Source organism: Cylas formicarius, unplaced genomic scaffold (assembly GCF_029955315.1).
Source record: "Cylas formicarius isolate icCylForm1 unplaced genomic scaffold, icCylForm1.1 PGA_scaffold_4__25_contigs__length_36172078, whole genome shotgun sequence".
Lineage (NCBI taxonomy): Eukaryota > Metazoa > Arthropoda > Insecta > Coleoptera > Brentidae > Cylas > Cylas formicarius.
Genome location: NW_026844334.1, coordinates 16,463,004 through 16,485,076, shown reverse-complemented (window position 1 = coordinate 16,485,076; position 22,073 = coordinate 16,463,004). Strand labels below are relative to the sequence as shown.

The window sequence follows — 22,073 nt, the reverse complement described above, 5'->3', positions numbered from 1 at the left end:
AAAATTAAAACGCATACAGCAACTCTTAGAGGTGACATATGTTACTGATTTTTAATCAGTTAAATTATTACACTCTACTTATTTTCCGCATAGTGTTTTTTTCTAATTTCATCTTATTTAACTTGTCACCTCTAAAAGACAAAATATATTGCCTCGTTAAAAGAATAAAAGTGCTCGACTAGACGAATTGAACCAGCTTATTTGTCAAGTAAATATAACAAGTTTGTTAAAAAAGAATTTTGGTTGCTGCCTGATAATGTTATTGATATTTTAGAAAATAGAATATTATGCTGCTAGATATTTTTTGAAGTACATTCTCCTCGTCGGAATGTTTATTTGTAGCATTTATATTTTCATGTTTCTCAAATTTCCAAAAAGTTCATCGTAAGTAAGCCCCTACATATATATTTAAGACAATTCAAAGAACTTACCACTTACACTAATATAAATATTTTTCGCCTTCTGTTCTTCAATTCGTAAATAGTTTTTACAAAAAAATTGCATACTAATATAAAAAAATATTACTAATTAAGGTTGGCCACTAAAATTTATATTACAATTATTGGGTTTCAAAATTGAAATTTTAGTGGGAAACCGGATGATCATAATTAATTTTGTGGAGGAAGACTCAAATGACAAAAACACGAAGGTTTTTGACAAAACTACCAGGAAAGGGAGTAATGTGAAAATAAAAACAAACAAGTTGAACTATACATTGATTTTTGGTTTTGTTGTTGTGACCATTGTTGTAATTATTAACAATTTCGATTATTTGCATCAGCATAAAAAATTCATTCACTAGTATATTAAAAACTACATAAATTAATAAATAGATATATCGTTTTACAGATCTAGATAGGTTGAAACAATCCAAACACCAAATTTTAATGAAATTGAATAATATATATAGATAGACATTTATGTTATTAAATAAAAATTCGTTGGTTAAAATTGTAAAGCAATATCATCTTTCCTGACTTTAAATATAACATAGTCTTAATTTTTTGCCATCAATTAAATTATATTAAACTCTACCCTATTCTCTCTCATTGATTGTTGTTTTTTCTATTTCATATACTTATTTAATCCCCTTTTTCATCTCCAAAAAACAAATAGATTGTCACGTTTAAAAACAAGGAAGTGCTTGATTTGAAAATACCAATCTGAGCAATTAAAGCAGGTTATTAGTCAAATTTTTGTTCTTAAACTCCCACAAGTTAAATTTTGAATAAGTAATTTGACTTTATCGGATTTTTGTTTTTTCCTAACCCGTTTCGTCCTAGTTGGATAAGAGCCATTTCAAAAGATATAGAATAAAATAAATACCTACATGTGTAAAAATAATTATTGTAATGTGTAGAACTACAAAAAAAATTAAAATAATATACGTTTTTATTTTTATGGGATGCCGCCTCATGACGAAAAAGACCTCTAATATTTATTTTGGTTTATGAACAATAAAAAAATATGGTGTTATTTTCGTAATAACCAACACTTTTTCTTAAATCTCAGAATTTCACTGCTTCATGTAAAGGCTGATAAATACTGCACACAAAGGTGAGCTTTTGCTGTATCACCGCAGATCAACAATAGATTGATTTTAGTTAATTTTCTATTTACTCTCCATCACTTATTTATAAGTTCGAAATAAAGATTTTAAGATCGCGGATACAAATAATACGAACTGATGCAAGAAATTTAGTAAACCAAAGAACGAATCCCCCCTCCTTTTCCACGAAATTGATGGCTAATTAAGTTTTCAACAGAAATTGACAGGGTTTCCGTTAAAACTTAGAATCAAAATGAAGGTGTTTTTAAATTAAAAGATTTAGTGGACTATCGCAGTTGTATATTATCGAAACATGTTGATTTAGAGGTTTGCTTTTGAAAACATTAATAATAATTTTTGCGAAATAAGACCCCCCGTTTTCTTTGATTGACTGGCCAAAAATTTTTGTGTCTCACCAGCGGCAGTAGAAATCTAAAAATGAAAACAAACTATTTGACTTAAGACTTGATTTTTAATTTAGCGGTTGTGGATATATAATTTCGTTCAGTTGAACGTTTCCATAGGTTTCTAAAAAAAGAACAGGGTCAAATAAACCATTTCTAACACCATAAAAAAATCGTTTATTGACATCTAAAATTCATAAATACCACTTACATATTAAATATATATATATATATATATATATATATATATATATATATATATATATATATATATATGTATGCCGATCAATAAAAGATTCTTCGAAGTAACTTGCACATTTCGTCCCTGTATACATTCTTAAGCATGCAACCTTAATATGTCAGAAAGTTCCCGAAGAGCGCCTTTCTTCCATAATTACAAGATTTTTCAGTCGATCGGGAAAACGAAACTTTTAGAGTATTCGAGTTCGTTAATATCACCAAAAGATTGTTCGTCTAAGTTGAATACAAAAATATTTACCAATTATACTATGGCAATTCTTTTTAAGTACAATAACAAAACAACGATAATATCAAAAACATAATGACATCAGCTTGGCGGATCCTCAAAATTCTCTTTGATCTCGTTATCGTCTTCGTCGATCTCAACAGAGGTAAAATCTTGCATTTGCCGATCAGGTATCGCCAAACTTTCCAAGTCTACCGGCTCCAAACGCTTCCTAAAGCAAAGGAGCCACACCAAACTGACCGCCATCATCACTGTGGTAAACCCAAACGTCCAAATCGTGCCGTACTCTTCATAAACGTAAGTGATAAAGACCGGACCCATTACTCTTGAAAGACACCCTGAACCCGTCATAAGTCCCATCCAAACGCCCTGAGGTCTGGCCCCTAGTAACTTTGAGAATAATGTCTGTATGAGAGTTACCCCAACAGGATACCCGAATACAGTGAAAATAAATCCGAATATGAACTGAACCAAATTAATCGCGGGTATATAGCTACACCATTCTTGACTTGAAGGACACCCTACCAATTCTTCGCCACAATTTAGGGTCATGTACCTGATATAACTTCGATTCGTCGCTTCTAAATCCAACCAGCGTCCGTGTTCCCTAAGAGACTGATTTAAAATTTCATAATCGAGAAAAGGGGCGGAAACATTCTTCAACTTATCATGGCAAAATACAGTTAGGTTGACTTTAAAGTCTGAATCGTACGTTAGCGGTAGATCTCCTCCAAATGGTATGCACAGCACCCGTCCGATCACCATAAACAGAAAACCACCCCAAATCGTAATTTTAACTTCAGAAAACTTTTTAGATAGGGCACCTATAGAAGCGAATGTTGCGATGGAAGCGATAGCACCAATAGACATCAGTATGCCCATGTAATACAAAGACTCGCTTTTGGACCAAGCAAACTGATCCATCGTGACAGGGGTGGCCAGCGTTTCTAACAACATGAAATTGAAAACCAATACGAAAAATGCCACAATTAAGCTCCACGCGGCAAAATAATCCGGATTATTGTTTTTCCAGATGTCCTTCTCATTGGTTTTGCCTTGCTTGACCATAGCCTCTTTGGCTGCGACTTTGTATTCTTTAAAATATTTCGGTAAGAAGAGGAAGATGTTAATTAAAGATAACGCGGCGTTAATCCAACCGGAGGCAGTATACATGTTCAATTTAAGTCTGTTGGGGATGATCCATAATCCGTCGTCGCCTAAAGGGACCACGGCGGCCTGGATTGCCGGGCCTATAACGAATCCGAGCACTTGAGCTAAGGAAATCATGGATACCGCTTTGGTCCGTTCGGAATATCTGGTAGCTGCGGAGAGGTAGGATCTGCAGGCAGCGACATTAGCTATAAGATTAGAAGATTAAACCAAATACAATAACCGCTCCAATACAATTACCAGAACTTACACCGACGAGAAATCGCGACCACAGCATCCAGTGTTTCCTATTCGTTTCGAACAGTTCCAAGGAGGAATACAGACCGCTGGCTAAAGTAAATATCACCAGGGAAACAATTACCGGTATTCTTATAGAACCCGCTTTATTGGTCCACCATCCGACCAAAGGCGAAAACAACATCTGAGCGAAAGGGTTGGCCGCCACCACGAACCCCATGTACTCCTTTCCAGCGGTTGGGTCCAGCTAAAAATGAGAGTTACCAACGAAAAGAGACTGGGAAGTCATCTTACTTACTTTGTCTAAATACGGCCAGACCCCAGTAACTATAATGCTGAAGCCTAATGATATCATAAACATTGTGAAATAAATGATGTATATCGAGATCCATCTTTCTTTGTACTCTTCGGGCGTTTCTAAGTTATCTTTGGTCTTCGGTGAGCGGGAGTCCTTTATTAGGAGTCGAACTTTTTCGTACCATGCCATAACGTAATTCCTGGAAAATTGCACTAATAAATATACGAAAATTGCAAATTGTATTCTACAAATTTACAAATGTTTCACTCGCAGAAAAACCAAATAACAAAGTATTGTATTAGTGGGTCGATATTAACCGTCATTTTCAATTTTTAGAAATCATTTCTTCCGAAGAAGAATTTCGAAGACATAAAGAGATATTCCAAAGAACTATATATTAAAATACACAAATTTTAAGTTTGCAATAAACACTCTCCCTATGAGATTCACAAAAAACAAATTTTATGTTTGCGCAGAATATTTACCAGCACACATCGTTCAGCAAAGTTCAACTCTTACATTAAACACTATATTTTAAAGTAGCCTTGCGATCACTAATATCATGTTCATTGATCATAAAAAAATTGGCTGTCAAGATATACAGGTGGTCAAAAATTCGTGTGTAGGATATATATTGGAAACTAACCAAAACTAAGCATCATCCTATTTCAGTAGTTTTATAAACCTTGATAAAATAGTATCAATGTAACCTGTCGAGTTCCCTACCACAAGTGGAAAAACGAATCGATTGATACAGCATTTGAAAGTCGTCGGCAAAAATGATTTTGTGGAATATTGCAATTGTTTAAGAAAAAATTGACAAAAACTTTTTCATTTTTAATTTCGTTCGAGGTCCTAATTATAATGAAGAAACAAGAGCCTTTATAATTGTATATATTATTAGCATAATAAAAAACCATATGGAGATTTTCACCGCTCAAAGGAATATTATATTTTACAATATATGTCTGAATTCTGATCAGGAACTATGATATGCTCAGCTCGCCTTGTCGACCATCACTTGCAGTCACGCAATCGAACAAGTAATTACGTAAAGCTGTAACACTATCTTCCCTATAAGATGTTGTTTTGTTAACCACACGTCTCGGTTCGTTGATTCGTTTAACATGGTAGCTTTGAAGGAACGATTTTGTACTTGAAATTTTTGTTATAACATGTGTATGTACTCACCATATTGCAATTTTTTTCTCCCACATCTCATGCCGTATAATGGACTAAAGTTTCGTAAATTGTATAAGTCATATTAAGCACTCCAAACAATTTATACAAAACGATTCTGATTGTTTCAGAAAATGATAAATATTTGGCTACGTCTACAATCTGCTTTCTCAAGAAATGTGTTTATTTAAATGAGATTACTTCAAAAATTCCTATAATAGTTTTTACCTAATTTTCCTTTTATTATCTAGTTTTGGTTAGCTTTCTGATTTGATGCGATTAAAAATGAAACTAAATGTATTGTTTCCTTGACATAACTATTTTTAAGGAACAGCTTTCTTCAAGTTGACTGTTGTTTTTCCTGGAAAAGTTAATACGAAATACGAAATCAAAATAAATAACCGCCTAATTTAAATTTGATTTTACACCCGTTTCATAATGCTAATGAATTAACGTTGAACATTGATATACAGTTGTCTTTTTTAACCTTGACATTTTTCATGAAATTTTATCAAGCGTGGTTATTTTTAAGCGTAACTGCGTAGTTTTTACCAACGCTGGCAGAAGTCCCGAAATAAAAAATTTAATAAAAAATTGTCGTCGCTTTTATACGGTTTTATTATCAATAAACAGTTGATTTTGATTCATGTTTTAAATATTCCAATTTCTAACAGCATAAGCAAAGCTACGACGATTTTTGGAAAATCTAATTTTTGAAAAACATTTTCAAATAACTTACTGAAAAAAAAAAGCTTTTTAAATGTATTTTCTTATTTTAACCGCCTACTCTTCAAAGAGCATCCTAAGAATAACAGAATTAATAAAGTAGTTCATACTATCTCTCAGTGAAAGCGATTGTCGATCGGACGAAATATTAGAAAAATATTTAAATATGTCTGAACAGTGGAAGAAGACTGCTGCAATCTTTTCATTATGCGCTATACTAGTGATAGTCAGTCAACGTTTGTGATCTAACAAAAATGATTTTTCATATAAGTTTTTGCAGATGTTTCAAATTTTTTGCGTTTTTAATTATTAGAGACTATTTAATGGACTTCGTCATTATTTATTAGCAGTAACTATTCAATTAGTACCTTATCAGAATTCGAATTAGAAATTAAACATTGGGTTAGAGTATTTTATTGAAAACGAAAATATAGCCTAAAATCTTGAAATGTGGGATACACTAATATTCAAACACGGTTAATATTTATAGGTTATATTTTGATTTTCAATAAAATAACTTATTATTTCATTTCCAATTCTAAAACTTACAAAAACAACTGAAACAGCCCTATCAACTGAATAGTAAATCGGTTTGCTCTATACCAAACTTCGCCAAAAAAATGGCCGTGCTACGTCACAGTAAGACAGCGTATATGTACCGGGTCGCTAAGTATGGATTTTAACGATGGATTATTTCCTAGACTAAAAAAACTTTTAACATAAAGAATTGACGCCATGACTAATAAATTTTCTTGATTCCCAGTATGTAGATGTTACTTAGAATTTTGTGTGGTATCAGAATTTGTATTGAAATTCTACGGCTGCAAGGAAATTTCCGGAATTTTACGGCACAAGTGGCTGCAATCGGAAATATTACTCCCGGCTTAAATTTTGGCGGCAAATGGCATTTGAGTCACGAATTTATTTGGCACGAGCAGAGCGAGTGTTTAACAATCCAGTGACTTAAAAAGTTTACCAAACGTGTTGCATAGCATACTTTTTCTATGATCGTTAGTTTTTGAGTACATTTTTACAAAACAACACGAATACATCCATCTATATGACCGTCAGAATTGACAAACGTCAAAATTCAAGCCGTGCGGTAAAGTCTCGGAAAACAAACGCGTGCGGGAAAATCCAATTGTCCGAAGAGGCTCGGATCCATGGGACATGAAGATCACGTGGCAAAGTGACGCTTCCCGTACGCTAAAACGGTGTATAATTAGGTATTTTACAGAAAGGAGTAGAAAAATATATTTGTATTGTTTTCCAAAAATGTATCGCTTACCACACTTGTTACTATTAAATTACTTAACTTACTTAACTTACTTATTACTATTAAATTGACTTCTCAAATAGCCCTTGAGCTATGGAACAATAGAAATAAGGAAGAATTATAGAAGAATAATATTCCAGTACTTAAAAATTTAACTTCCGTCTGCAACTACCTTTCCAGACCTAACAGAAGTAATACTTTTTGTTTAATTTAAAACCCGTGACTAAAATGACTTTTGTCAAAATTGTTGCCTACAATATTAACTCGTTATTCCAAGGTTAGTATTTAATTAATAAAAGATAATTTTTGTTTTATTATACTCATACTTTTTGTATACTAGTGGCTAGAAAATAAAATCGCCAACAGACAACACATTTTAAACTACCGCAATATGGTTCGCGCTTAACTTTGTAATTTTCTGTGAAATAGCACAATATTGTTCATGCTTGTCTTAAATTTTAATTTTGAAATCGTGTTGGAGGTCCTCATTCCAAATTTGAACACACTGTACAGGGTGATCCCTTTAAGAGGAGCCTATACCTTATCTCGAAACCTACGGGGATTTTTAAATTCAAAAGTTGTTTCTATTAAAATGACCTTTTTTTATTTTCCTAATCGTCACTTTTTTATATACAGGGTGGTAAAACAAAGTTACATTTTTTTAAATAGAACGCCCTACATTTTACTGCATTGTTTCATAGTCCTTTCAAAGAAAAATTCAACGATATATATGAGTATTACTCAGTGATTTACCGTTTCGAACTTATTAGCGATCATCTTCAAAATTCAGGTCATGTTTAAACCATCATTTTTGGGTTGCTTATTCAGTTTTTGAACTTTTTTTATCTATTATATTTACGGAAATAATGCTTATCTAGGGCAATGTTCAAATTTAAAATATTTTCTTAAAATACTCCGTATTGCCGTGTTTCGCAAAATGATACATACATAAATTCTTTTACATTCATAATTTAAGAATCTTGTAAATGAAATATGTAATGTAATAAAAATATTCATATTCTTATCAATATAGGCCATATGTCGTTATAAAATATATAGAAACCTGCCCGTTGAAATACACAATCACAAAATTGTTGATATTATTAATTTTGACCTTTTTGTCATAATAATCGCAGTAGCATTGAAAACAATAGTAGTTCTCGGTTGTGGTAATTTTGAGGATTTTTTGACAGGTATCAGTGCATTAAGGGTATTTTATTAAGTTGCATTTTTGTTGAGACTATTTTGTATAACGTATACGAAGGAGAAAAAAGTTGATCTATTAGAATGCTCTTGCTCTCAGACAATAACGAACTAAATTTCTCCATAAGAGATTGCCAGGAAGAAATAATTGCCAAAATATACCAGCAGTTTCGAACAACTGGCAGTGTTTTAGTGAAAAAAAGTAGGAGCCGAACGGTATTAGATGAAAATATGGAGCTAGATATTCTTCGGCATTTTGAAAATAATCCAGAGACCTCCACACGCCTTGCCTCTGCAAATGTAGACGTAAGATGAACCACACTTCAAACATGTTTAAAAAATAACAGTTATAAGCCATTTAAATTCACATCAATAGAAAAACTACAAGAAGCATATTTTAACTTAAGATAACATATTTCAAAATATAATTTGGACCGATGAATCAATACTCACTGTGGTGTTATTTAATACAAAAAATATGCATTATTGGCGTTCAGAAAATAAAAAATATGTTTTTGAAGTAAACAAGTAGGGGGAAATCCGTGCAAGAATGGTCCGCAATCTGGAGATCTAGACTTTTAAGACCCATATTTTAGAAACAAAACTTACATTTGTACGATATTTAAACTTGACGAATGAAATTCGGTCACTTATACGCAATAATATTACCCAAAAAGAGCATCCAAATTTAATTTGGCAGCAAGATGGCGTTCCTTAACATCGAAGTGCTGCAATCATTCGTTGTTTAAATGAAACTTTCAGAGAGTGGATTGGACAAAATCTCCTCCATCTCCTGGCCAGCGAGGAGTCCAGATTTTTTGTGGGGAACATTGAAAGATATGGTTTACAAAGATAAACCGTCATTTCACGAAGACATTTATTTAATCGTAGAAATAAGTAATTGCGAAATCTGGCAACATTGTGCAAAAGCTTAACATTCTGTTTTGAATACGACTTCTTAACAATGCTCTAAAACTGTTGAACAAGTTGATAAGGATCCAAATCACAGTTTCATATTTTATACCCAGTTTTTAATTTTATCTGCCAATTAAGCTAATACGGTAAGAGACGCTTGCTATATTATATAATTGAAATTGCTATTAAAGTGGCTATTCGAAACTCCAATTACATACAGGGTGTCTCATTCAAGAAAACTGAGAAAAACATCATTTTGCACATCATTTTGCGAAACGTGGCAACAACGCGCATTTTAAGAAAATATTTTAACCTTGATCATTGCGTAAAGAAAAGCATTATTTTCGTAAAACTAATAGATGGAAAAAAGTGTAAAAAGTTGATAAGCAACCCAACAATGATGTTTAAACATAACCTGAATTCTGAAGATGATCGCTAATAAGTTCGAAACGGTGCATCACAGACCCATACTCATATATATATATATATATATATATATATATATATATATATATATATATATATATATATATATATATATATATATATATATATATATATATATATATATATATATATCGTTGAATTTGTCTTTGTCCAAAAATGCAATAAAATTTTAATAGAAACAACATTTTTTTTGTAACCTCCGAAAGTTTCGAGATAAGGTATAGGCCCCTCTTAAACGGGCCACCCTATACATATTTAAACTATTTAAAAATTATTTACATGTTAAACCGAGATGATAACGTTAGGTTTTTCGTTTTGGAATATATCCGGATCCCTGCTGATAGCATATTATAATTTTTTTGTTTGGGTTGTCTAGTTTAACTTTTGTGGGTTTGAGGTCCTCACATAGTGTACTCTTATCTTGAATATCTGTAGTGCCACTTAAGATATTTTCAAAATATTACTCATTATGCTAGGTCAGTGGTTTTTGTATTCAAAAGGGATGATCATATTTATGCCTATTAGTTTGCAGTTTAGAAAGTTGAAACATCGGAGTTACCCAAAAAAAAAATTGAAAATTGAAATTTATATAATCCGAAATTTCAATGATCGCCATTAAGTTTATGCATACGCATTAAAACATTTTATCGGTCGTTTTAGTAATTTTTTAGTTGCTACCGTCCAAAATTTCACTAAAATAATTTCTCTCACTCTCTGCCATTGGGAGCGATCGAATGTTTTCGCTAAATTTTAGCTATGATATCCTATGCTGTTTGTCAGTTCTGACGGTCGCGTCTCGCGTCACTCAGTAAACGTGTTCTTAAAAAAAGTATAGTTTGCAACACGTTAATTAATTTCTTCAATCACACAATCACATTTATTGAGCACTTGCTCTTCTCGTGCGAAAAAGCGGCTACAATGGCGTTCATCAAACTTGTTGCACAATATACGATTAATGCTATCTTTGTCACATTTTATATAAATAACTCTAATTTAACACGCCCCCGTATCTCATCGTAGAAAATAAGGAAAATTGTATCGAATTATTTTTCTAAACGAATACTAAGTCAAAAAACACATATTACCAATGTTCTGTCGGCCATCAGATTTCTTTTATTAAGTTGCAATGTTTAATCAAAATCACTCTCACAACCCATAGAAACAAAAGCGACACCTTGATCTATATTTAATTAGACTTGCAACAGGTATCACGAAAACAAATTACTCGCAAGACACTGTTTTGAAATTCATCAGTTGGTCAAAATTACTAATGAAATAACAATTTCATCGGCACAACAATTACCGCAAAATGAAATAGATTATCCGATCGTTTCCTCTTCCGGAATAAATGATAGGCCTAGAGACAAATGTATAAAAAAACAAGTAATAAATTCTTAATAGTTACCTTTGTTTCCGATCAATTTTCTCCTCTCCGTATGGTTGGCGGCATCCTTTTTTTTAGTTAATTTTGTTTGCGAACTGACGACCAACTCTAGACATATCCACAACAATACAACAGAAACAACTGACACAAAACATATGATAGCGATGGAACAAAGGACTATTGCGAGACCAACGGATTTCTAAAGCCCAAAACGTCATTCTTGTTCAACCAAGTTCGAGGTAGTGATGGTTGCCTACCACGCCAAAGCTTAATGATTTTGCCAATAAATAAATGGGTACAGGGCAAAAACGAAGGGAATTATTTAAATAAATGAAGCATTTACTTACGAAGCGTTTATTCTCAATAATTATTAAAATCTCCATTCTGTTTTTCCAATAAGCCGAGAACTTTACTCTCGAGTGTAAATAGATGGTCATCGTGCACGTCCGGCACGACGCTGCGCATCATTTTTGCCAAATTGCAAACATAGTCAATGTTCGGTCCACTAGGCCCCACCGAATTGACCACCTGGAAGGCTATTTCATCTAATTCAGCTGGTCCGGCATAATGAGGGTTGTCGTCGGACGCCAAATAAATGGTCATTTCAAACGGTGGTATGTCGTGCTCTTTCGGGTGAAAGACCACCTTTTTCCGTTCATAGCCACCCTTTTCTCGAAAATCCAGGTGATTGATCACGTCTTCGATGTCGGTCTCCCGGATTTTATAAGCAATCCCGTAAACCTTCGAGTCTTCTTTGCACGGGATTAGGGTAACCACCCTACCGGGATTCTCCGGCGTACCGCGATGATCGGTGCTGTGCTGGTAAAACCTCCTCTTGTACCCCTTGATATAGCCGACAATGTTTTCTTCGTAAGGAAAATCCACTTTCCACATCAAAGACCCGTAGCCGAACACCCACATTTTTCCGAATAAATAATTAATACAATCACATATATAAGGCTAAATAATATCACCACCCAAATTTCTTAGGAACGTTTAATACTGATACTGAATGCTTGTTTCATTGTAACCTAATTGCTCTAAAAACGTCAGATGATCGTCATCGCGCGACAGCGGCAAATTTCAGGTTTTGAATGGGGACGGCGTACACGAGGCGGTTGTCTGATGAAACATATCAGGTCATTAACTCAGTTTACTGGAAGTAAACGCAGGCGGATTGTGACCTAGATCGCGGTTCAAATGTAGGCAACCCACATTACACTCGATCGATGTTCTTTGATACACTGGGAGAAATGGAGAAATGGGAACAGAAACCTGAAGCAGAATTCACCAACATTGCCTTAACTATAGAATTGACTAGAACTGACTAACGGTTTTTTGTAGTTTTTAGAGACACGTTTCTATTTTTTTTGTTAAATAGTTAAGGCATGACAAAACAATAGTGAACGAGGGTGTAGTTTGCGAAAAGCAAAGCACAATGTGCGATGTTCCCCTAACATTCCGCTAAAGCAACATCAGTGGTTCTGCAGTAGGCATTACTTATCTTTTTGGATATACTTATAATCTTAACAAATAATTTACTATTTTTTAATAAAAAAATGTTCCGTTAATACGTCAATACTAAAATTGTTTTATATTATTTCTCAATTTTTCTTTGTGTGTTGGGTATTTTGGTGATAAATCATTTGTTAACGGCCACTTCAGGAAATCAATGATTCAGTCGTTTATATTTTCTTTGAACTAAGTGATTGTGATAAATTTTGACTATTTTTGACAAGTCATAAAGAGATATATAGAGAACTATTTGAAAGCTTAAGCAAAATATCATGCATCATGGTTTCTATATTAATAATATGTTTTGTACTTTTATTTCACTAAATTTGACATGTTCGCTAGGAAAAAAAGTACCACATGGTTTTACACCAAAACTTTATTGTTAACACGTCTAGTAATATATAAATAATTCGTAAACGAGGATCATCACGAGGTGTTGTCGGAAAAACGTTTCACAATTTAATAAAACACTAAAATTTATCGTACCAAATGTTTCTTAAGGATACTTTACGTTTACTTCAAATTTTAGCTTGGTCACTCCATCTTAACATCTAAATTATATTCGCCCGCCTTTCCTTTGGTGTAAAAATTATCTAAATGCGACTAAATACTCTGCCCCAATACATCCCATCACAATAAACTCAAGCCCTTTTTGTCAGTTTTTTTACTGTTTACAAAAAAGTAGCAATTTCAATTAGGCGACTGAATAATATGGCGGTATCGCTTCGTTTAAATATTAAAAGACCTCATATCAAAACTCAACTTCACTTCGGATAAATCTACGAATACTGCCTCGACGTGGAAGGCAGGTTTTCCTCTTGAAAACTGGTAGTCGAATCTTCTTTAGTGGCCAATGGGGGTGCCTGGAAAGTAACGACTCTTAAATTGCTTATATATACTATGCTATAAGTTTCTAAAATCTGCCGTACTTGAACATCCTCCTTTAAAGTTGGCAAGAGGTCATCTGTAGAATGGGGACTAGGCGTCGGAGGACCTATACTCATAGACCCGGTCGCCATTTTCGATAGACGCCTTTGCATTTCCCTCTCTTCCTTCTGTTCCCTCTCTCTCTCGTACCTCCGAGCACTGTAGCTCCTTATAGAATTGGAACTATGCACCGAGGCTATACTAGGCCTCCTGGAACCTGTAAACCTTTCGATTGGTTGGTTTTTCACAAAATTTACCGATCACGGAGCACGAGGATTACAAATAACAATCAGTCCAAAGCGACAGAGACATATTCCATGCTTACCTTTTGTTGAATGCAAGACTCCTCATACATCGCATGCTTTCTACTACTGTGTCTGTGTTAGAAGAGGTGTATTGGTTTGTGTATGTTGTAAATCTACAAGGAATGTTTCCTTTAAAGCCAAGCACAGAACATCGTAAGAAAAAGCATCCTTCCGCTGCCATCTTGCCACAGACCGACTTTCTACTGGCCCGACAGCTACCCCATCATACTTACTTTATCGGAATTTCATAGAGTGGCTAAAAATAGAGGTTATGCAGAGCCGAACTCAAAAATTGGACAATAGCTAGATAAAATTTTAATTAAATAGTTGCGGTTTGTCGAACTTTCCGCATTGTTGCAAATTCGGAACACGACAGGAGTTGAGAACAAAGACCACAGGATTCCGACTATTTGCGTTGCCGCAGACTCACGGAAGTCCAAAGTTCGAAAAAAAAATTATGTCTAAATTCTGCAAAAATGGTAAATGCAGAAGGGTCGCGGCGTAAATTCGCCTGCAGAAGTATTATTTCCTCGGATCATATCAGACGAGTGCATTTCCATAAATTCGTTAAACGCAGACCAAGAGGCGATCTGAAGAACGCCGATTTGTACTCCAAAGCAGCAGAAAGTCGGAATTGAACAAGTAGTCTCCGAAGCACGAACATCACATACAAAATATGCGAACGTCACAAACAAATCAGCCCCAGAGTTATACCGATTTCGCAAGGGGGCCCAATCTGACCGCAGTAGGAGAGTAGCAAGATGGCAGCGGTACGAGCTGCACCTGCTCGAGAGCCGGGTACGGTAGCAATGCCGCTCCGGTGGTACGTGGCGGCGCTGGATGTGCGCCGCGACGCCATAGAAGATACGAACGTCCTACGGCTTGACGCTTGCGACTGAGTGCCGCCATTCTTGACCATTATAGGTAGCGGTAGAGACCCTGTAACAGATGGGCTACCTTACCCAACAAAAGGGATTCACTAAGTCGTACTGTGGTCACAATCCCAAATATTTAAAGTGTGCTTACACAAGTTCGAGTCACAATTAAGTACAATGCATGACACATAGACAGACATAACAAACAGTCAGTCACTAGAAGAATCTGATTAAAATTTAAAGAACAAATCTATATTATTTAAGGTAACGCCGTTAGTACATTCATCGTACACGCAAATTAAGATTGCATTATTTCAATTTATTTAATGTTCTGCAAGGTTTATTTTCCACTGATGCTACACATATAGAACAAAGTTTCGGCAAACACAAAACATATTTCAAGGGGTGATAAAAAAAAACTGTCGTAAGCTGTTACTATATAGTTTTGCTCTTTAATTTTTTACTACCGGAACTCGTCAGATGACCTTAGTTTGAGACAATGTCGATTAAATAATAATAATAATTTACATTTCTATACGTAGCTGAAAAATAGACCAAAGCATACAGTTAACCATTTAGTCTCCATTTTATGGTAGTGATGTATCAAAAACAGTCAGAGAATTCATGGAAAACCATTTTTAAAGTTCAACGAAGGGGTGCAAAAAATATATTCTATGTCTCAAACAAAATGAACCGGTCATCGTTAAAAGGAACTTAATAAAATATTACGAAGTTAACTTTTACACGCCATACTATCAACCAATAATTTCGTTGTCGCTCTGTAATCAGTTCTTTTCTATTACTTTCACATTAAGGTAATTTTTATACTTTGTATCAATAAAATCATATAAACTAAAGTGTCACATACAGCGACTGACAGCTTAAATGATGCAGACGCTATAACAAAAACTAACTGGTCTGAATGTCTGTTTATTTATTGGGAAAAAGAACAACTTATTGAAATTAAGTTGGTAAAGAGCCTTCTAAAAAAGTGTGAATTACTTTTTGTGTTAAATATGCCTTACTTAGTTAACCATAAGGAACTAATTAAATTATATGAAATATTAACGTCACAGCTTAAATAATGTAAAAACAATAACCGGTGTCAAAACTTATCAGTTTGAAATTTACTTATTACTGCAATTGTTTTTTTATTTAGTTTGACATTTTGAAACAGGTTTTTTCAGTAAAACGATTTTTTTTAAATGGGTAGTAGGACTACAATTTCCGCGATAAATTTAATTATTACTCATGTTCGTCAACTGTTCAGCATATCATTGAGCGTTAACGAAAATGGGGTCGAAAATAAGTTAAAATTAGCTCCAAATACGATCTTCAATGAACGTGAGAAAAGATAGATTGTAAGGGAGGTATCGAATTATCCAAAAAAAAGTGCTCCCAAGATGTGTGTCGAAGTAAAACGACAGTTTAGAAAAAGGTGTAACCTCGAAACAATTTGACGAATCCTGCGAAAAAATAATTAACATGGTCGAACTGACAGAAATATGCCTTTCATTAGCCGAAGAAATAGATGCGTGAGATTGGCATTCGCTAGAGAGCATATCTATAAAGATTTGAACTTCTGGAATTCATTAATATTTGCCTATGAGACCAAATAAACTTATTTGGATCCGATGGAAAAATATCAATATGGAGAAAGCCTAAGGAGGAATTAAAATTGAAAAGTTTAAAAGCTACGGCAAAGCACGGTGGAGGTGGAGTGATCTTATGTATGTCATCTGCAGGAGTAGGTAATTGAAGGAAATATGAACCAATATGTGTCTATGGATATATTAAGAGAGCATCTGGTTGCTAGTACCCAAAAATTAAATATGGGTAACAATTATCGGTTTTACCATGACAATGATCCAAAGCACACGTCATTTCGGGTACGCGGTTGGTTGCTTATAACTGCCTAAATGTTATTAAGACACCAGCCCATTGACATTAAAAACAAAGTAAATAGTGCCCCAATATCTAATAAGAATGAATTAGAAGTAAACATTACTGAAGTCTCGAGCACAATTTCCCCGGAGTATACTAGAAAATTAATTGAATCAATAAACAGTAAATAAACAATTAATATTAGGCAGGAGTATTTAAAATTATGCACTTGTTTTTCTCTATTGATGTGGTTATATATTGTTTTGAATTATTTGTGCTGTGACGTTAATATTTTAATACTTTACTAACTTAATTTCAATAAGTTGTTTTTTTTTTTGAAATAAATAAAGAGACATTCAGACCAGTTAATTTTTGTTATATCGACACCATTTCTTTTTAAACAAGACGGAAGGGAAGCAACGTTTGTATTTAACATATCTCAAACTCAACTAATCTGACACTCGTCATCTATAACTATAAATCAGTGTAGTTCCCCTTGTAATATATCTGTAGGTATATTTACGTGCTGATGTCAACCGGCATTCACTTACCTGGATCACTGGAAAACAATATGGGCGGAGCTAGATTGGCATTGCCAAACCTATGCCGGCGATGTCCAGACCCGTACAAATTCTGATTAAAAAGATGCAGTACGAAACAAATAAGGCCAGACAGTATGGCTATACCCGACAAGACCCCTGCGAAGGTTGAAAAGTCTGTCGCTACGACGACAGCGTCTGAAAAATGTCGTTACAATATCAGACCGGGAGTGGTGCCATACCTGCCTTCGGCGCAAAACGTTCGTTTCGAAGGTTTCTGGAGAGACACGGCGTGGTAGCCAGTCTGGCATTGACATATGGCGTTGTGATGGACCTGAATGCAAGACGCGTGCTGATCCGTGTACTCGCAAGTCTCGTGGTAGTAGCATTGCTCGCCCAAACTTTTAGCTACGAAAAGAAATGTTTCGGTTTTAATGACTAAATTTCCAAAATGCTTCAGCTTTAGCTCAGATGCATTCCAGCATTGTAACTTTCTCTTAAGATGCTTAATGACAACTTATTGTTAGAGGCGGTATACAATATCGAATATAAGATATCGAGTGAAAAATATTTCTTAGTCTATGGTATATGATCTACCTATGGTATATAGTTTTGGTTAGTTATGCTTAGCTTATGTCACTTAACTAAGCAATTCTGGCATATAAAAGCATGTAAAAAGTTGTGTGATAATGTCTGTAAAATAAAAAAATGCTGTTAACTCACGCTTGCTACATCCTGAGTAGGGATTACTAAGTCTAACCGGATATTTCTTCTCACACTCGCATATGTTGGTAACCAAGTTGCAGTAAGCGTGTTGCAGCCGCGAGCTGCAAACATGCTCACATGGTGCACCGACGAACAAACCTTTCTCTAAAACCATAAAAAGTGTATTGAGAAGTATATGAACAACAAAATCTTTTTAAGTTATGTTAGTATGTAAATCTGTGTATATAATTTGATAATACAAATTACTGATTGACTCTAGACTCTAAAAAAATAAAAGCCATTATAAATAAAATACCCTAGCGATATATCTGGATTGAATCAATTCAGTAAATGGATCGATTTCCTATTGAAAAAGTTGGTTGCACATATCAACAAGTCTAGCACTAACCGTCTGTCCAGTTTCGGTGCTGGTACACGTCCCTATCCTCGCCCAGCAAATTCTGGTCATCATGGTCGTCATCATCATCCTGGTATGACCTGGGTGGAACTAGACGTTGTCCTCTATATGGCAAAGGCAAATACAAAACCAACATCACCCTAAGCAGACAGGATTTCATCTCCAGAGGCTTAGGCTGTCCTCTAGATCTGGTTCTGCATTCGCTAACATTGTATCGCTGCAATAAGCATTTTTTATTGTCATATACAATAGTATAATATAAATAATATATACGGTATAAACCAGTATTTGTACGTCAACGGAGAAATTTGTAAAAAAAAATGAATGCTGGTTTTCTAAGAGAACCGATTAAATGAGATTTGCAGTCGGTTATAGGAGCGTACTTTCTGATCATCTTTCTACAGCATCACCCGAAATTAAAAGAATGATGGAATTAAAACATATCAGGCGAGTCCTGCATTTCGCTTCGAAAATTTTATAATTTTGGCAGTAGAATATGATTAAGGTAATAAGAAAACATCATTTTATTATTATAGCAAGATTATTTAGTCTAGATATATGATAAATATTTTTATAATTAAAAAAATAACCGTTCAAAGAAGCAACGATGAAAGAAAAACAAAAAATGTATAACCATGTTCAATATAGAAGTTGGTATATAAGGAGTCCATATTTTAAATGATAGCAATTCTCATTATACGAAAGTCATATAAAATGTATGTCCTAGCATCTAATTTTCGTGGAGATTACATTGAGCAGGTTGCTTCAGTTTACAGAAAACATCGTATATAAATTTATATATTATAAATTGCTATGATAAAATTCAAGTTACATGAAGAGGTAAATTAAATCTGAGATTATTTCAGATTTAAAAATCAGTTTCATTTTAGCTGCGGTGGAACTCAGGTTGAAATGTGGAGAATTATATTTTAGATTAAATGTGTTGTGTGTAGTTATTGAAGTGAAATGAATAAGTGAAGAATAGCAAGATTTATATAAATACAATTGTATGCCTTTTAAGCAGTAATGAATTCCGAAATGAATAATTGAATAATAATAATGGAAATGTTGCCTCGATCAGTATTTTATTGTTGAACGTGTTGCTAGAAACTTAGCAGAAACAATACAAACAGAACTTTATCGAATTTCAATGCGAAAATTGGTCGGCTACACCGAAATAGAATGCAGTGTTAATTATCGATCAAAGCGATGTAATAGAAAGGCAATTATTGATGATGCCATTTTTGAAGGACACGTTTTATACAAGCACTAAAATTTTCACTGGTTACCAGAAATCGAGCCAGATATCTAATTAATTTTGTGTCACGTTATTTATTAGAATCTCGTTTTTTCTATTTTGTAGAATTAAATTGTATCTCATAACATGAAGTAATATTCTCCAGAAAAAATTTTTGAGTGATAACGCAACCTTGCATTTCATTATACAATAGTACCGTTTGTAGGATTTATAGTTTTATTAAATGTTTTGTTGGTATTGTCAGGAACTTAACACCATTTATCATTTTCATCTACAAGAAAGGGCGATTTTCAAAATCTCAACAAAAGACGCCGTTTGAAATGTTGTCGCTACAAGGAACCCGAATATTCGGGGTCTCCCGAATATTTACCTCCCGAATTTATCTTTCCAGTCGCAGACTGGTCCGCGATCAATAAAAGACTCAGTTAGGGAAAGTTTGCATGCAACCCCATAACCTCCATATTCTACTAAGCAGCTTGCCGTTAAAACATTATTTAAGACTTACTCTATTATCCAATGTGCTTGTGTAATAACGTATATCACAGCATATCAACACGAATACTATAATCGCGATACTCGCTCCGCTGTTCTCCCCCACGAATCAGGGGATGCGTGACGGTTGCGTTCGTTAACGGGTTGGCCTACTATAACGACAACGATATGGAGAGATGATTCCTTTGGCACAGTTACGTAAAATTCTGCGATAATAATTGTAACTACCACAGTAAAAAATATATAATGAAGTTAATGTTAAAATCACCACAAACAAACAACACCAAACCATCAAACCAAAACACACCAATTTAAAAATCTCTATAGAAACAGTATTTTAGATAATTTTAAGACGCAGCATGAGCTTAGTTTAGGTGTTATATTTTGTACTTGATACATTTTTAATTGATTTGTGCTCCACTCGCATCAAAACACTTCTAACCACTGTAAAATTCTTTGGTACTACTTTCATGGCCACCGTTTTATCTGAGTTCAAATTTAAGCAATTATCGCTGCTCCACCCTGTTATCACTCTGACGGATTCAGCACTTTTATATGAAATTTAAATATAATTATATTAAAATAATGTTGCTGTCGTCTGCATATAAAATTGTGACGCCAAAGCTTTCTAAATTTAGAAGTAGATCGTTGATAAACATATTAAACAGTGTAGTTGATAAACAAGAACCTTGAGGTGTACCTTTATTAACAGAGTGTTGCGTGCGTTCTTGTAGATTCGAAAGAACCTATTCGGATGCGGGATCTCTTATGCCTATATATTTTAGTTTTCTTAGGAGCAATCCATGATCGACGCTATCAAATGCTCTACTAAGATCAAAAAAGAGCCCGATGATGTACTCCCTGTTATTCAATGAATTAGAGATTTACTCATACGAAAGATATTTTGGTTTTTTAAAAGTAACTGAAATTTTTCGAAATAATTATTTTAACACGAGTTGTAACAAAATTCAAAAACTTTACCAAACTGATATTCTAAAGCTGGTGGGTAGTTATAAATTGGTACAATCTTAGAACATTTTAAATATTCCAAAACTCAAACCAAATACTCTCATTATTATTATATTTGTATTAATATTCATAAGGAGTAATTCCACGTCTCATAACGGCCATAATTTCTTACTTCAAGTAATTCTGGTACACACACACTGTTAAAAAAATTGAGTCCTATCACATGAGTAATTATGACGAGAAGAAAATATGATTCTAAATAGGTTTGATGGGCAATCTTTAAACTGGTGCCCAATTAGAAAATACATGCAAACAACTTTGCTTGTTTTTGAGTCCAATATTAGAATTTAAAAATTATACGGTTTTAAAGGTAAAAAAGTAACACATCATAGCTTAAGTGACCATAGTTTTCTCCGATTTTGTCTAGAATGTCTATCCTACCAGACTCTCCTAATTTTCTCCTAGTTTTCCCTATAGTAGGCGTTGAACGAGAGGTCATGGCGCAATCGCTGTCAAATGTTAGACGCTTTTGATAAACATTTTCTGCGACGATTCTAAGGGAAACCTGGACCCAATTTTTACTTGACCTTCAGAAATGTCGCGGGACTTTATGCAATTTTTAAAGTGCCACTACTTGTTAACTGGTCATATTGTAAATAATTTTGTATTACTAACGATTAACATAATAATATAATTATTAATTAATTCCGATCGTAAGCCAAGTTGAACAAAAACCGTTATTATCACACATATAATTGTATTTTGAAATAATAAATAATTGATAATGTAAGAAGATCTGAATTACTTTTCATATGAGAAATTTTTAAATGACATTTGCTTATACTCGATGAGTATTTCAAGCATAAATTTTGTGGACGTATGAAAAAGAAAATAAACTGTAACTCATAAAT

At 33.9% G+C, this 22,073-nt stretch overlaps 3 protein-coding genes across 11 annotated transcripts; all 3 read right to left on the bottom strand.

The window, feature by feature from the left end:
• Positions 1–2,216: 2,216 nt before the first annotated feature.
• On the bottom strand, positions 2,217–11,476 carry LOC132700871 (major facilitator superfamily domain-containing protein 8). 3 transcript variants are annotated; one of them, XM_060668448.1, is made up of 4 exons: positions 11,297–11,476; positions 4,146–4,344; positions 3,851–4,094; positions 2,217–3,798 (listed from the first exon to the last, which is right to left on the bottom strand). In XM_060668448.1, the coding sequence occupies exons 2-4, from the start codon at positions 4,332–4,334 to the stop codon at positions 2,522–2,524; spliced, it is 1,710 nt and encodes a 569-aa protein (XP_060524431.1). In that variant the 5' UTR covers positions 4,335–4,344; positions 11,297–11,476; the 3' UTR covers positions 2,217–2,521. The 3 variants fall into 3 exon arrangements, with proteins under 3 accessions (XP_060524431.1, XP_060524429.1, XP_060524428.1); XM_060668446.1 differs by lacking the exon at positions 11,297–11,476 and adding an exon at positions 10,977–11,208; XM_060668445.1 differs by lacking the exon at positions 11,297–11,476 and adding an exon at positions 5,337–8,094.
• A 137-nt stretch (positions 11,477–11,613) lies between these two features.
• Positions 11,614–12,401, bottom strand: LOC132700872 (putative glutathione-specific gamma-glutamylcyclotransferase 2). Its single transcript, XM_060668449.1, has one exon. It carries the CDS (start codon positions 12,194–12,196, stop codon positions 11,636–11,638), a length of 561 nt encoding a protein of 186 aa, XP_060524432.1. The 5' UTR covers positions 12,197–12,401; the 3' UTR covers positions 11,614–11,635.
• A 761-nt stretch (positions 12,402–13,162) lies between these two features.
• Positions 13,163–20,497, bottom strand: LOC132701194 (uncharacterized). Of its 7 annotated transcripts, none has more exons than XM_060668935.1 (9): positions 20,207–20,497; positions 18,435–18,660; positions 18,044–18,190; positions 17,567–17,728; positions 17,333–17,518; positions 14,806–14,979; positions 14,043–14,151; positions 13,720–13,942; positions 13,163–13,669 (listed from the first exon to the last, which is right to left on the bottom strand). In XM_060668935.1, exons 2-9 carry the CDS (start codon positions 18,601–18,603, stop codon positions 13,634–13,636), a joined length of 1,206 nt encoding a protein of 401 aa, XP_060524918.1. In that variant the 5' UTR covers positions 18,604–18,660; positions 20,207–20,497; the 3' UTR covers positions 13,163–13,633. The 7 variants fall into 7 exon arrangements, with proteins under 7 accessions (XP_060524918.1, XP_060524914.1, XP_060524916.1 ...); XM_060668931.1 differs by having other exon boundaries at positions 13,163–13,653; positions 20,207–20,484; XM_060668933.1 differs by having other exon boundaries at positions 13,163–13,653; positions 14,806–14,961; positions 20,207–20,477.
• Between the last annotated feature and the right edge of the window lie 1,576 nt (positions 20,498–22,073).